Source organism: Eschrichtius robustus, chromosome 9 (assembly GCF_028021215.1).
Source record: "Eschrichtius robustus isolate mEscRob2 chromosome 9, mEscRob2.pri, whole genome shotgun sequence".
Taxonomy (NCBI): Eukaryota; Metazoa; Chordata; class Mammalia; order Artiodactyla; family Eschrichtiidae; genus Eschrichtius; species Eschrichtius robustus.
Window position 1 is genome coordinate 31,576,317 of NC_090832.1, and position 16,820 is coordinate 31,593,136.

The 16,820-nt window shown below is 34.9% G+C and overlaps 1 protein-coding gene across 2 annotated transcripts in view; it reads right to left on the reverse strand.

The window, feature by feature from the left end:
• Positions 1-2,715: 2,715 nt before the first annotated feature.
• Positions 2,716-16,820, reverse strand: part of ENPP3 (ectonucleotide pyrophosphatase/phosphodiesterase 3) — an 89,460-nt gene continuing 75,355 nt past the window's right edge. For both annotated transcript variants that reach the window (XM_068550798.1, XM_068550797.1), the window contains 5 exons: positions 13,976-14,111; positions 11,591-11,668; positions 10,726-10,858; positions 8,976-9,132; positions 2,716-3,051 (listed from right to left, as the gene is read on the reverse strand). In XM_068550798.1, coding sequence (XP_068406899.1) covers positions 2,881-3,051; positions 8,976-9,132; positions 10,726-10,858; positions 11,591-11,668; positions 13,976-14,111 — 675 coding nt within the window. In that variant the 3' untranslated portion in view covers positions 2,716-2,880. The remainder of the gene's footprint in view (positions 3,052-8,975; positions 9,133-10,725; positions 10,859-11,590; positions 11,669-13,975; positions 14,112-16,820) is intronic.

The following is a 16,820-nucleotide window of genomic DNA, read 5'->3' on the forward strand; positions in this document are numbered from 1 at the left end:
CGAAGAGTAGCCCCCACTCACCGCAACCAGAGAAAGCCCGCGCACAGCAACGAAGACCCAACGCAGCCAAAAATAAAAATAAATTTAAAAAAAGAAGCAAATAATAAACAAACAAAAATAAGAAGGGAAAGCTTTTCCTTACAGTAGAAAGCTAATAAATGTAGAAGGAATAATGGTAGTATTTAAAATCACCCTTTTGCAATTGTCATAGTAAAAATTGAATCAGGGAAGAATTATTAATGGATACTAAAGACAGGTGAAAATTTAATGAGAAACAGAATATTGATAGGGGCTCAAGTATCTCCCCACTAATAACTTCTAAATTATAAGGAGAAAGTACTGTCTTTGCAGCAGAGAAACCTGGTGAACACCAACTTAACCAACTGACCAAATTTGGCATCAATAATAATGGCAAAATCGAACATCTTGTGCTTCCAGAAGTGAAGCACCAAGGACACACTATCACTGATGTAGTGTTCCTGCCAAAACTGCAAAACATGGATCCAATCATAAGGACATATCAGACAAACCCAAACTGAGGGACAGCCTACAAAATAAATAGCCTGGACTCTTCAAAACGTTGACATTATTTGGTAAAGGCTGAGGAACTGTTGTACCAAAGAGGAAAGAAAACTTAATGCAATGCATGATTCTGTTTTGCATCCCAGAAAATAAAATCTTTTAAAGGACATTATTGAAAATGAGAAAAAAATAAATTTGATCTGGAAATTAAATAATGATATTGTATCAACATTAAACTTCCTACCTGACTGTGGTTGTGTGACTTAATGTCCTTGATCTTAGGAGATACACCTTAAAGTTCTGGGGTGGTAAATGGGCATAATGACTCCAGTGTACTCTCAGAAAGTTCAGGGAAAAAAATAAAGCTATCCATACACATACATAGAGAGAATATTAACAATCAGTGAAGATGGGTGAAGGTTAAACAGAGTTCTTTATACTATTCTCACAACCTTTCTGTATCTTTGAAGTTCTTTCTAAATAAGTATTTTTTAAATGCAACTAACTTTATTATTTACATTTTCAGATTTTTAAAATAAGACAAGATCATTATTTAAAAAGTAGGCTACATACTGAAAGTTATAAAGCAACGATTGTAAATCCCCTGTAATTCCATGAATTGTTAAATCAGTGGTGTCTTTCCTTCAGAATGATTTTACACATACATATTTCTTTTTAATGGGATAAGATTATACCAAAAAAAAATTTATACAATCTCTATGCAAAATATGCAATTTTAATGTTTCTCTGACTGAAATTTTTATTTCTATGTTGAGCACCCATTTGATATGATATCAAAAACAATTTAGTTGCTTTAAGAGAAACTCAGAAGCAATGAGGGCAACCACAGTTAAACTCAGTTCAAGGATGTAACCATCCTTCACTTGTCTCCCCCCAAAGTGGAGTCTAAATTCCAGGTTATCTTATCTAGTTTCCAGGCCACAGTGGGGCAGGGGACCACTGATTGGAGGAATTCTATCTGTATACAGGGCATCAACATTTTTGCCACATAGCTGGAAATAGTTTCCAATTTTTGTCTTGTCTTTCAGCTTCTCTGAATTGTACATTTTAAAACTAACTCTATAAGTAGAGTTAAAAAAAACCCCAATGGCCCTAAGCTAATATTTAAATTACTTATAATTAATGACCATAATTCCATTGAAGTCCTAATAGAAATAGTTTGTTTTTTTGAAGCTCATGCCACAAGATTTTTTTCTCACCAGCAAAGCCTGTGTCCCCGTATGAACTGGTCTATATATATCAGAAATGAATCTGGAACATTGCCAGTCTGCAAACCAAAAATCTGACCAATGGTATTGCCTCCCAAATGAGTACTGGGATCTCTTTGCTTAATAATCACATTTTGAAAAATTAAAGAGATACATATATAGTTTTTAAAAATTTGTATGCAATGCCAAAAGTCACAAGATAAAAATTTTATCTCCCTCTGTCTCTTAGTATTAATTCCTGCCTCTCTCCACCCTGGCTTTAGTGTACAAATCAAGGTTGACAAACTTCAGACCGTGGGCCAACTCTAGCCCCCCAACTACTTTTGTAAATAAAGTTTTATTGGAAACAAGTTACTCCAATTCCTTTTACATATTATCTATGACTACTTCCTTGATGTAATGGCAGAGTTAATTAGTTGCAGCAGAGTCTGTACAGCCTGAAAAATTCTATTATCCAGCACTTAAAGAGAAGTTTTGCTAGCCCCTGAAAAATGATAGTATACTATACATGCTATTCTACCACTTCTCTTCATTTAACAATAGTCATACAGTCAATATGTAGATCAACTTCTTTCTTTATAGTAGTGGAATCGCATTCCATTGTTTGCTTAAATAAACACCATAATTTGCTCAACAAGTCTTTTAGGTTATTTTCTGGTCTTCGTAAAAGACGATATTTTCATGCATTTGTGCAAAGTATATCTGTTGGCAGCACTTTTACAAATGAAATTACTGAATAAAGGTAATGTGTACTTTTTATTTTAATAAATATTGCCTGATTGCCAAGTATAAAAAGTTTTATAACAAAACTGATGTAGAACTGATTCAAAAGGGAGACCTACTTCTCCTACTCTCCCTTCTATTTAGATAATGCTGGGAAGAAAAATATAGCCCAGGATTATAAGAGAGATAATAAATATAATAAGGAAGGAACAACATAGCACAATCTCTGGCAAAAAAAGTGTACCTTTAAAATAATATGTTTTTATTGAAATGAAAAAGAGAAGAGAATAATGAAAATTATACAACATGGCTTTTAGAGGAGTTAAGGAAAAATAGAAAACTTTGTTTTACATTCTTCTGCAGAAAAAATCATTTACCGTTTGCCAAAGTTGTTTTATATATTAAGTTAAATAATGGTTTCAAATGTGGGCAAATATGTCTTTAGCTGCAAAATTTCAGAGACAGGCTGTTCTTTTTCCTGATAAAAGTCAAGCCCAGTAAGAAGTTCCACATCACGGACCCGGGCAACATGTGCGTTGAATCTTTCTTCAATCCAAAGAGCTTCTGGTTTATTTTCCTGAAAAAGAAAAACAAAAGACTATTTTCCCTGGGGCATGATTTTTCATTAACAGAAAGATCTTTTATTACTTAGAAGTTGTCCTTTTTCTTGTGTTTTTTTGGTTGTTGTTGTTTTTGTTTTTGTTTATTTTACTGAGGTATAATTGACATAAACAGCATTCTATTAGTTTTAAGTGTACAACATAATGATTCAGTGTTTGTTCCTGTGGTTTTTATTGCCTTAAATCTTAATTTGATACAGCTAAATTTTGTTGTATATTAAAAGAAAAAGAAAAAGTACAAAGTATAACAAATACAGACTGCCATAAAGTCATAAAGTACAGCCAATTTTATATGTACTTCAGATACAAATTTTTTTTAAAACTGAGACATTAAAGATGAAGTTAAGTCCCCACATTCCTCTACTCAGAGTTAATCGTTACCATGAGTCAGTGTGAATCCAGTCTGTGTTTTTACACTTTTACTGCACATCAGTATACAATATATAGCATTGATTTATGTTTTCAAATTTATAGAAATCATGTAAGTGGCATTCTATAATTACTTTTTCATTCAATATTATGTTTGTAATCTATTCATAGTGAAATATCTAGATCTAGTTAAATCATTTGTTTTTAGCTATGGTTTGTGGTAGCACAGTTTATTTTTTTCATTGCCATATTGCTAGTATTTTTGGCATTATAAATAATAGTGTCATGATAAATTACCACATGTCTTCTGTGTTCAAGAACATGAGTTTCTAGGATATAGAAATGGAATTGCTGGGTCATAGAGTACATGTAACTTTAACTTTACCAGATATTAAACCTAGCACTCCTCAAAGTGTTTATACCAATTTATAGTTCCATTGGCAATGGAGGATAATCCCCATTTCCCCACATCCTTACCAAACCATGATGTGAAATAGTGCTTTATCCCTGTTTAAGTGTTATTACCCTGAGTTTGACTGAGTATCTTTTCAGATATTTCTTGGCCATTTGACTTTCAATAGGTTTTTAACTACATATAAAAAACAGTATAGTTAAAAATAGTATAATAAATAGTATAGTAAAAACAATTTTGTATACTATATATACTGTATATATAAAGGTTAGTGCAATAATTTAGAGCCATGGATTTCTGTGAAATTCCTTATTCTTTATTTATTAATTTTCTGATATTCATATGATATTGCTAAATTTCCAGTTAAATTTTTAAAAAGTAAGAAAGTTTACAAGTTTGTTTAATTAGATGGGTCTGCTTAAATGACTTTCAGTTGACTTCAGCATACTGGTTCACTTGTTTTTTAAATATGCAAGATTAAAATAGGCAGCTACTATTTGAGCCAGAGAAAGTATAAGACGAAATCACTGTTTCGAACCTCTAAAGTATTTCTCCATGTGAGATTCATGAGGTGAGTTATTATTTTTTAAAATAAATATGTGATGTACTAATATTAACTCATATTTCTAATGGGAATCCAATTCAGTCTTTTTTTCTTGCCTGCACTATTTCACATTTTAGTAACATTTAATAGTTTTGATGACTTTTTTCATAAAGTTTCCCCCCCTTGGCTTTTATAACTCTATTTTCTCCCAGCTTATTTGGTATCCATCTAACTGAATGTTTAGGGAACACCTGACAGTCTTCACTTTTTTAAAACTGCAATGAAATGATCTTAATGATCTTAAATGAAATGAAGTGTACTTAAATGATCTTAAGTACAACATAATTATAACTAGGCAGGGGTGATACTCAAGCTATTCCGTATCAGATAGTTCACCAGCACCAACCAATCTGAACAGAAGCCAGCTGTAGACAACTGCTCTAGCTGTACCACTGCATCCCAAGAGAATAAAAGCCTTGTGTATACTGAGTTTTTATGAGCCATATTTAAATATATGCTTTTAGATTTATATATACATATAATTTATTGATTGATTACATATGTATTAGACCTGTTGCATAAATAGAAGTATTGTATACCCCTAAAATACAACTCAATTTGTTAGTTTTTTGAGGCGATACCAGTTTCAGTACTTTTCTCCCCTAACCACCTCCTTAATCTCTTCCTTATTCACTTACAGTCTCGTTATCACTGCCGTCACACTAATGAAACCATTTTGTCAAGGATGACCTAACTGAGTAGAATTTTTGTAGACCTTTCACTTAGCTATTACCCCAAGCTTCTGAAAGTTCCTTCTTTGTCCTCCATAGCTCTGCTTACTTGTTTGATGACACCTTCTGTTTCCTCAGCTGACTTTAGTTTTTTCCATCCTGGAAGAATAGACATTTCCCTCCATCTGATCTTTGGACCTCTTCTCTCTATTTTCTTCCCTTTGGAAATTTTATTTCACTCCCATGATTTAATACCAAATCTATCTCTATAGTTCTGTTCTCTTCCAAGTTCCATACCTGTATTGTCTACCCCTAATTCTATTTACAGTACAACTGTGTACCCCCAATTGCATTTCCAATATATACTAAGTTACAATAATGATAGTCACTTGGAGTTATGGCAGTGTTCTCATTTATCTGACAGGAATTCAGCAATACAAAGTTGAGGGAAAAAAAGAAAAAGGAGGAGGAAAGAAATGATGGAAGAACAAAGGAAGACAGAAAATATATAAGGAAATAAGAATCTAGTTCCCTACTTCAAGTGTGAGGTGGAATTGTGACTCTACCATTTCTACAACTGGTATCTGTTCCCTTAAACATTTTATAGTGTGAGTACCTTCCCCCCACTCAGTGATTAGAATATTTAAAAGTGCAGAATTTTCATACAACATGACCCTTAAAGAAAGCCTATTTCACTGGGTGCTTAAAGCACAATTACCTGTTCTAATGCTGGTGGAAATGTTGGCTGAATTGCACTTATTAAGGTACAGCTTGTGTATGTACAGTACTTTATGGGTGATTTGATTCTGGGTGATTTTATCTGTAAACAATTTCACTTTATGTTGACTTTAGAATGTAATTCCTTAAAAAATGTGATTTCTATATAATGGCTACCATTTGCTTACTATTTATTTAGAATTCTTAGGGGTTTATATGAAATATCGTATTTAATTTTCAAAACAACATCATGAGGGGGTGTATTTTTTATACATTTGAAGAAAGTGACACTCAGTTGTTTACCCAAAGAGGCCAAATCAGTAACTGAACCCAGATATCCAACTCCAAAACTCATGCATTTGAGTTCTATTCTATACTGCTTCTCACATACCCTCCTAGATATTCAACTAGTTTCTTAATCGGAAGACCACCAACAGCAAATGTATCCTTCCCAAAACAACTGATTGTCTTATATATTTCCTGGCCAATCACACCTAAATTTTCAGTCACCTTTAGCTCTATCATCCTCTCTTCCCTCCCTATATCTAATTGACAGTCACATCTTATTAATGTCACAATCTCTCTTATAATTATAGCTTGGTTTAAGTTTGTTTCATACTCCTCATATTATGCCTCATAGTTATCTTTATAGATATCATAGCCTGATTACTATACTGCCAATTCCTTAACATTTTGGCATATGTCCAATTTATTAGTGATCATGTCTTATTCAATAGAGATGATGCCCTGTTAATTTTGAGATCATCTCTACATTGGATGTTCAGGGAAAGCTTCATACCATTTGTACTTTACCTTGAAGTGTAGGTGGAATTTTTAGCAGATGGAAAAGAAGGGCATTCTAGAAGAGAGAAGAGCATGAGCAAGAACATGGAGGTAGGGAAAATCAAGGGGTGTTCAAGTAATTTCAAGAAGCTCAGTTGGCCTGGAACTTGGGTCTGCAAAGTCAACTTATGGTAAATGGTGAAGAGCCTTAAGTACAGGCTGGGAGATTTTTGTTTGTTTATTTTTGTAGTTTTATTCAGGGTAGATAGATAATCAAATGGATGAGAACGGATGTCATCACGAAAAACTAAATTTTAAGATGAGCAACTTGATAGTGAAATACAGAGGTGAAGGGGAGGAGGACAGGAGATAGTAAAACTACTTAAGATTCATTTTCAAAAGTCCTGATAGAAGACAATAAGGGCCTAGACCAGGGATAGCAAATCATTTCTTCTTTTCGCACCCATTCTAACCAATCCAAAATGGCTACCTAGAACCTCTATGATAAAGAACTATTTATTCCTGATTCAGTGGAAAAGAGCACCACACTGTATCAGTCACCAAAGTCTGCCACTGGAAGAGGAAGTGAAGAAGGACGGCTTCCCCTTGTCTTGACTAAATAAAATTCTGACAAGACAAATAGGAAGAGATTTAACTACACAACATCTCCTGATAGCTTCTTGTTTGGAAACTCTTCCTCATTCTAGGACTATGAGTGACCCACTGCTTAGCCTCTAAACTTTGCCATCCATCTTGAGTCACTGAAAGCAACCATTCAACACTCAAGTTCAAATCCTATCTTCAAGACTCAGCTAGAATGTCACCTTCCTTACCAGAAAGTATTTTTCCTTTGAAATCCTACTACATTTTATCTGTCCCACTTTGTGCCACTTATTTTTCTTTCTTTTATTTTACTAGGCTTCTAAATGATAGACTATGAGCCTTTTTTGCTAGAATTCATATCTGATTTATCTGTGTATTGCCCATAGCACACAGTATGGTGAAGGCAGTTATGTGCTGAACACCTGAAATAGAGATGAATCCCAACCTGGCTTAGAACCTAAGTTTTAATTTCCATCTCTACTAGCCCATGGGATTTTCCATGTGAACGCCCATTTCTACAAACCAGGTGTGCCTACACTTAATTATCCTACCTACCTGCCAAAATAATTCTCATTCCTAACTTCCCTCTTTGTTTCCCCCTAATTACCTGCATTTAAAATCTCTGATTCAGCTTTGAGTCTCCCTTTTCCTTTGGCTCTTGCATCCAGCCAGTTGCCAAGTCCCTCCCTTCTTCATTTCCTCCACAGAAGAGTCTTCCTAATCCTTTCAATCTGTTCAAATTCTGCCCATCCTTCAGGGCCCAGCCCTACTCCCACCTCAATTTATGTAACCTTTATTGGTTATCCCAGCCAAAAGTGTTTTGAATTTGAAACACTAAATACTTACAACAGTATTTGACAACGAATCCCAACTTTGTAATGTCTCTTACTTCTAATTTTTAAAATAATTCTTATATGATCGACTGGCCCATTTATGTGTCTGTATCTCATTTATATATCAAAGTTATATATGAACTCCTTGAGGGCAGAGACAATGTATTCTTCCTTGGTGCATTCGAAAAAGCTTCTATCATGATACTGTTTACTTAATAGGTATTCAATATATTAGCTGAATGACTTCAGTAAAACCCAGTTACCAGAATACATATGTTTTTCTATAAAGAACACATATGAAGTTGAAGTAACTATTTACATATAATTTGCCTTGATCCAAAAGGTTTTGAGGTGGCCTAATACATGATGTTAAAAAAGGAATGTTATTTGAACTAACTTATTTTGTAAATATATATATGTATTTAGGTAAATATATATACACATATATATACACCCTATATATATATGTATTTTCAGACCTCATGTTTCAAGTTGATGGAATTTTTATATTTACATATTCATTTAAGAAACATTAATTTAGTGCCAACTTTGGGACAGAACCTTAAGGCTTGCATTCAGAATAAAAAGCCTAATAAGATACAACCCCTTTCCTTATTAGTGAATGTGAATAAAATATATCTAAATAAAATATATGACATGCATATATAAACACATGTTCATGTAAGCATATACATGTTTAAGTTGATATTAATTACATAGAGATCAACAGTCTAAGGAAAAGTTCAAAACTGAGGTCATATTTACTACAACTCTAACCCATGAAACACCTAAAAAATATACTGTAGTCAGAGCCACTTTTATGAAAGCCCAGATGAGCTCTGACTAATCGTTTTCTCAGGGCCCAGGGCCTCTCCAGGAGCATACTCACGGGACAGCTCTCCACGTTGGTAGGTCGGTGAGGGATGACAAAGGGTAAGACGTCCAACCACCCAGGGCAGGCGTCGGGGGTTTGGCTCTTATTTTTACAACTGGTCAACACCACGAAGTAGTGTGTTGGGATGGGAACACTGGTGTTGACTACATATCTAAAAACATAATTGAAAAGATTTGATGCTATTATACTTTTGCTTCTGAAGATTAGAAATGTCTTTATATATTTTTAAAGAAATGTCAAAGTAAAATTATAGTAAAAGAAAGTAAATAAATAGAAAATACAAAATCTTACCACACATTTTTAAACCTTAATGAGCCTGAATCAAGATTTATAGAAGTCCAAGCCTGGTCATTTTAACATCATGGGAAAATATTAACATACAATGAAAAGCAGAGCATGGTATTCTGCCTCCCAGCTTTGTTGACTTATACATCACAGTGACGTTTCCTAATAGAGCAGGGGCTGGAAATGAAGGAGCTGGGATTTCAACTCTAGCTGCGCACTTCTACTAGACGTTTGGATGTGTACTAATCCTCTAATAGTCTAAGACTTTCTAAGTTTCCTCAACTTTAACATGGAGGTTTTCCTATGCTACCAACTTCGCAGCATAGACGGGGACAAATCCATACAACTGATATGACAGTCCTTTAGTCTCAGATAACAAACGTGAAAGTGCTTTTAAAAGTTTCAAGTGCAAAATAAAGGTAAGCTATTAGTATGAGTCCACTAAAAGGAAAATGAACTGGTAGAAGTAGTAATGTATTACTGTGATTTAGAATCAGAGCTAGACTGTCTGGGTTCTGGCTTTACTACTTAGTTTTGGAACTTAGACAAGTTAGTTAACCTCTCTGTGCCTCAGTTTCCTTTTCTAAATGGGAACTAATGGAATCTAACATGTGGATGTTTTTCAGATTAAATAAAGTATCTGTACATTCTTAGAAGCATACCTAGCATGGAGTAAAGTGCTATCAAATTGTTTGCTAGGATTATTAAATGGTGAAAGACAGGATCAATAAACATCGAAATAAGGACAAGGCAAACAAAATTTAAGGCCACACACAGTGATCATGAATGTTATCTTATCAGAAGGTATAAGTAGAAATCATTGCTTTACATAATCTAGGCTTAGACAGTACAATAGTTTAGTACTGCCCATTTTGATAATAAAGAGAAATCATGGATGACACTTCTAAAACTCTCTATTCCTGTGTGCTGGCTTCAAAAGTAATTCTTAGCAACATGTATGACCAGGTTTAGTACAAAGATGTACAGTTTAGTAGGACTAGTTTTCTATAGGAAGCCTACACTATCTCCTGGGAGATACTTTTATGAATCATCCACTATCCAAAATATTGGGCAGTATTTTGAATAGTCACTTCTTGATTTTTTTTATTTATTGCTGAACTGGTTCTCTATTTACTGATAGCACAGTGAGTCTTCCGTACCTCCTTAACCTTGACAAAACCACGTTTTCCCTTTCACATTAGTTTAGAAATTTTCCAAATAAAAATTTTGCTAAACTACTCCTGGACATTTTTTTCTTTGCCTATTAGTTTAAATCTTTGCCATAGAAAATTTTTGCTAAATATTTAGATAGACTAGTTGAAAATAGTCAACAATTGCATCTCTATATAAATATGTTATGTAATGTTTAGAATACTGAGCTTTAATTTTAAATATTGAGGTTTCCCCTTATGATACCCTACTGCCAAATCAAAAGTCCATTTGGTTTCAAATTACTTACTCTGTAATTTCATCTGGAGCATCAAAATGACCATCGTAATTATAATCAAATATTGGTCCACTAACCACATTCACTCCATTTCTTTCCATGGCATGTTTTACAAGAAGAACACTATGGAAGTAATCCCACATTGCTAAAAATAAAAGAATAAAGCGTTAAAAATGTCTGCCTCTATTGAACATGGAAATATTTTCTATTATAAACAGGTCCATTTAAATAGCATCCAATTCTGCTTTAATACTTGTCAGTGGTCATTGAGTAATACTGCAAAATAATCCATGCGACAAAAATAAACAGCCACATTCATGATAGCTTTTTGTTGTTGATGTAGTTACAGTCTCGGAATGACAGTTAAATATGTCTCCAAATGCTTCCCTAGGGCTGAGCTGCTTTGGGGACTGTATTAAAAAATGGTCAGAACACACATACTGCCTTATTAATTGTGACTCTAAGGACAAACACTTTTCATTTACTTATGGTGAGTATCAGTAAAATTTTCTTTTGTGGTTAGCTCTAAAATTAGGATTAAAAAATTATCAAAATTCTAGCAACAAGTCACCCAAAGTTGAAGTAAGTTGGAAAGAATTTACATTAGACATCCTTCCTGTTTCAATATTTAAAACATTAGAACAGGGACTTCTCTGGCAGTCCAGTGGTTAAGACTCCATGCTTCCACTGCAGGGGGCGCGGGTTCAATCCCTGGTCGGGGAACTAATATCCCGCATGCCACAAGGTGCGGCCAAAACAAAAAATTAGAACAAAATGACTGGTAACAGGAACAAATTGCAATAAAAGATGTGTTTAGTTTAGAAGTTCAAGGAGTCACTTGGGTATTTTAAAATTAACAATCTAAGTATATACTTACTTTTGAATGCTTCATACATAGGGACCAAATTACTTGTAATTAAAGCATCATATTGACTATCAGAAGTTCTATTGTTTGCTGCAAAACAAATGAATTTTATTAAATCTAGCTATAAGAGAAAGTATGACATTCTACATAATAGGCCCATTAGTATTACATACCAATGTAAATTTATTAACACACAAAACACAGAGATACAAAGCACTCTCCAGTGGAAGTCATCAATAATGCAGGCAGTTTTATGCATTTGATTGATACCTATAGTGGGCTGGTGACCCTCAAGAAGATAGGTCCATGTCCTAACCCCCCATTACCTCTGAATGTGATAGGTAGGAAAATAGTGTCTTTGCAGATGTCATTAAAAGTTCAAGATGAGATTATCCTGGATTTAGGGTGGGTTCTAAATCCAGTGACTGGTGTCCCTATAAGGAGGAGGAGGATTGAGAAGAGGAGAGACTCAGGGGAGAAAGCTATGTGAAGATGGAGGCAGAGACTGGAGTGATGCAGCTACAAGCCAAGCAACACCTGGAGCCCCCAGATGCTGGAAGAGGTAAAGAAGGATTCTACCCTAGATTCTCTCTTGCAAAGGGAGCGTGGCCCTGTCAACACCCTGATTTCAGACTTCTGGCCTCTAGAACTTTGAGAGAATAAACCTCTGTTGTTTTAAGCCACCAAGTTTGTGGTTAATTTGTTACAGCAGTCTCTAGAAGACAAATATAATACTGACAGGAAAGCATTGTTATTGAATATACATAAAATAATAATGCTATGATAAATAACACTTCCAAAGTAAAATTTTCTTGAGAAAGTGGGTTTTAACTCAGTGACGACTGCTGACAGCACCATCAATGGTTGGCTTTGAAGACACATGGACTTGCCATCTAGAGGAGCGTGTGCTGAGCCTGTATGCACTGGAACCAGACCGCCCGGGTTCAAATCCCAGCTCCACTGCCCACCAGCTGACCCACTTGGGCAAAGCGCTATGTCCCTCTGTACTTCATTTGTCTCATGGCCTCTCTCTCACTGAAATATTGTGAGGATTTAAACTGCTGCAAGCCTATGACTGTTTATTATAATGTTTTTTATATTTAAACTACCCTTGGCTACCTTAACTAATACTCAAATGAAAGGCCAATGCATGGGAAGCAAAAGGCAAGGAGAAGCAAGATTTTTTTCCTTTTTTCTTTAAGATTTCACAGCTGCTCACGGTCCCCAGATCCTCTACAAGCCTTTTCTACTTTTTTAAACTAAACTTTGAAAGTTGTAAAGTCAATGAACATAACATTATCTTCTTTTCAGGAAACATAAGAATTTGCTTATAATGGAAATGCTAACAATTTGTAATGGAGAGTTAGAAGGTGGTTTTGTTCAATCCTTAATATTTTTTGAGACAAGCTGTTTAGTTTTTCATTTCATTTCCTTGTCAAGACAAACATTTATAAATCAACCAATATCTTAGGGCTTAACAGATACAATTTTATAATGCCAATTTAAAATTTTTTATTAATAAAATGTTGCAACTATTTAAGGTTTATCCTAGGGTTTACATAAATTTGGTGGCGCTCTAATTGTCTCTAGATATTGTAACAAGATATATCAGTTTATTATCCTAATTCTCTGTCAGGAATTTTACATTGATGTGCTACTTGCTTTCACTAGGCCTTTTTTCCCCACTATAAATCTCAGAACCTCTAAATTATAAATCTCTAAATTGACCTCTTTGGTCATGGCCTCCAGAAAAATGAAGCCAAATATCTGGAGAAAACCCATTCTCAGAAGCTGAAATTGTTGAAAATCTCATGAGTAAATCAAGGAAATGACAATCCCTGCTGAACAGAGAAGAGATTTGGGTTTTAGAAAAATCACATTGGCTTTTGCATGTTCCCAAGAGAGAAGCTTTCTGAAAAAATATTTCAAGTTCATTCAGCTGCTTAATCCACATAAAGCTGTTGGATATACAGCCTGAGCGAGAGGCCCAAATTCCAGCCTGATTTGTCTTCACAGGCACAGCTGCATTCTCAAGGCAAGCCTTAGCTTGGCCAGTCACCAGAAAAAAAAAAAAAGAAAAGAAAAAAAAAAGTTTTTTTAGACGCTTGTGTCCCTCTCCAAAGAATCTTCAGTTTTAAAATTAAACTTAAACCTGTCGAACTCTCTGAACATCTGGGCCAGATTAAAGCTGATATGTGGTTCCCAGTGCAAAATTTATTAGTCTTTATTATAGCTGTTGCACTGCTCCAGGCCAGCCCACAACCACTGGAAGCCTCCTGGGCAGCTAGTTTAGCCCAAGCAGGTAGTTTTGGTGGGGAGCATATGTTTAGGGCACATGCCCACATCCAGCTGATGAGGGCTTTCTAAGCTGCTGCTCTAAAAAAGAGTTATACAAACCAGGAGGATAGAGGAAGCCGTGGGTGATATTCTTGTCTGCTAAACAGAAGGAAAAATTTTGGCTCTCAGAAGGAGCAACCCTGACATCAGCCCGCAGACAGTCTGGGACAGTGGGAGGAAGAGGCGATGTGTCTCCCTGTTGAAAGAGAGAAAAGAAAAAAAAAAAAATGACGCCCACATTGTGGCTCACCCATCGCCTTACTTGGTTTGTAACTTCCCTAGAATGTTTTTCATTTAACCTTTTCTTATTTTCTTAGTGAATCAGGTCTACGCAAGCAATGGAAATGGATGTCTTCAGCAATGTTTTCTTCTGTGGTTCCCTTCTGGTTAGGGACACGGGAAGGGCAAGTCAAATACACCTTGGAAAGGAATATTTGCAGGTTAAAACCTGAATTGAGTGCAGAGGGATAATGGGAGCTACTGCTAAAAACCCAAATCCATTTCAGGATCTAACTTTAGGTGGTGATATATACTGTGCTTGCAAATAAAAATTGAAAATAAAATATAAACTATTTTTAAAATACAGATATGACTTAAGGATAATATTCTTCAGTTGAGCAAGAACTTCTAATTAACCTAAGATTAACTCAAAGAAGCTGTATAAATTTACTTATTTGGGGACTTTAATAAATTTGTAGCTATGCTTTATTCATCTTGAAATATAGGAATATATTTTTTACAATTTTCTTTGCAACTTTAAAGACTAATATGGTAATTCATTTACTAGCAGGCATCTATAAATGCGCTGCCTAAGTACTTAAGGTAATACAGTATTACATAATCATATTTTGATGAGCATATAATTATGAGTATGTAAACATTTTGCTATTTATTTAATTTTTTCAGAAATTTTGATTTATATGCCCTCTACTGCCCACAACATATATATTTCTTAAAAAATTATTTTATAATTTATAAAAAAGAAGTTTAAATTAAATTAGAATGTTCTTCCTCTATTCACTATATTGTGCTAAAAGCAAAAATTAGCTATGGTGTCTAAAACATATGTGGTAATTATTTTATAATATATGCATATATCAAATCATCACATTGTACACGTTGTAAACTTACACAATGTTATATGTCAGTTATATCTCAATAAAGCTGGGGAAAAAATAAATAAATAAAATGTACAAGATCAATTCACAAAGGAAAAGGCAACATACACTGTGTGCTACATTCATAGGCAGGAGAGCCCCATGATGAGATATAGGACAGGAGGGAGATGAAGATGAGGGGAAACACAAGCAGAGGATGTACCCCTAACATGCGGCAACACACCGGTTGGAAAACACTATACAGCAGTGGCATAAATTTCTCAACTTGATTGTACACAAACATTTATCTCTGCTCCCCTCTGAAATCCCATTAAAAGAACAGTAATGATGAAGGCACATAAGAGATGATAAGAAATTTTCAGAAACTGGAAGTCAGATAAGCATATCTGTTTACTACTGTAACCTTGACTTGGTAAACCAGTAAACACTGATAACAAAGAGCCTCTGGTTGGGAAAAGCCCAAAGAAACTGATTCCTTCTGTAGAACACCAGAAGTGTAGAACTTGGAGTCTCCTAAAGACAGGGGATGTATGTAAAGTTGGAAAGAAGAGGATAGGCTGAAAGTCTGTAAAAGAGGCCAGACAGAGGCTTTACTCACTGGGGAGGTTGATCCAAAGAGACAACCAGACTAAAGGACACAAGGCACCCTGGAAAGCAGATGAAAGCAATGGAATTAAATTTTAAAATCTATGTACTGAATGGTAAGATTCCCTCCAGTCTCATCACCCCCGTGTATGTTGGTTCACATGAGAAGTGTCCTTTCTTTGAAAAACAAACCAGCCTGAAAAGAAAACGAGATACAATTGGCAGTCCCCAACAAAATGTCTGGTTCTCCTCCTGATTAACATATAATGAAGCCTATCAGCTGGCAAACTCAGCCCTGTAGCTTAGTGCCTCGCCCTTAAAATATGAGCTGACAGCCAAGGACCACCAGATATGCATTGGGGTTGGGGAGAGGAACGAAGAAGAAAAAGAGACAATACAGACAGCAGAAGAAAACTCACTTCTCAGAGAGATGAGAGTATGTATGGCATCCATAGAGAAAGAGCAGAAAGCATTTAAAAAGGAAAGAGATAACAGAAAGAGCTCTTGGGATTTAAAAATATGACAGCAAAAAAAAAAAAAAAAATATGACAGCAAAAAAAAAAAAATATGACAGCAGAAATAAAATTTTCAATAAGCTCTAGAAGATGAAATTGCAGATATTTCTCAAAAAGTGAATTAAAGACAAGAGATGGAAAAAGGGAAGGCACATATAAACACATTAGAAGTCTAATGTCCTATTAATTTTGAAGAAAAACTGTTTCTAAAATTCTAAAGCTAAGCCATCAATTAAGCATATAGATAGAATAAAAACATTTTGAGATGCACAAAGTCTCAAATATGTATCTTCTCTTCTTCCTTTCTTAGGAAGCTCCTCAGTGATATAGTCACCAAAACAAGGAGTAGACCAAGAAATATGAAGATATTAGTATTAGATGCAGTGTATCCGCTCCCACCATTTATTTCATTCTCCTTCTGGTGCAGATACTAGAAAGCTAAAAACATTTGTTTATATTCTTTCAAAAACAGATAGCGAACAATTCTGAATGACCAGGTTTCTTCACTTGGTGTATAGGGGCACATAGAGACGATGCAAAGTGGGAGAACTAGGGAGATTGACAGCTGACCCAGTCAGCCCTATAGACACCCAGAATATTGTGAGTTGATGTTTCCTACCACACACCATTTTACTTGAAGAAATATATAATACATGAATGTAGCCATTGATGCATTTTCCATAATAT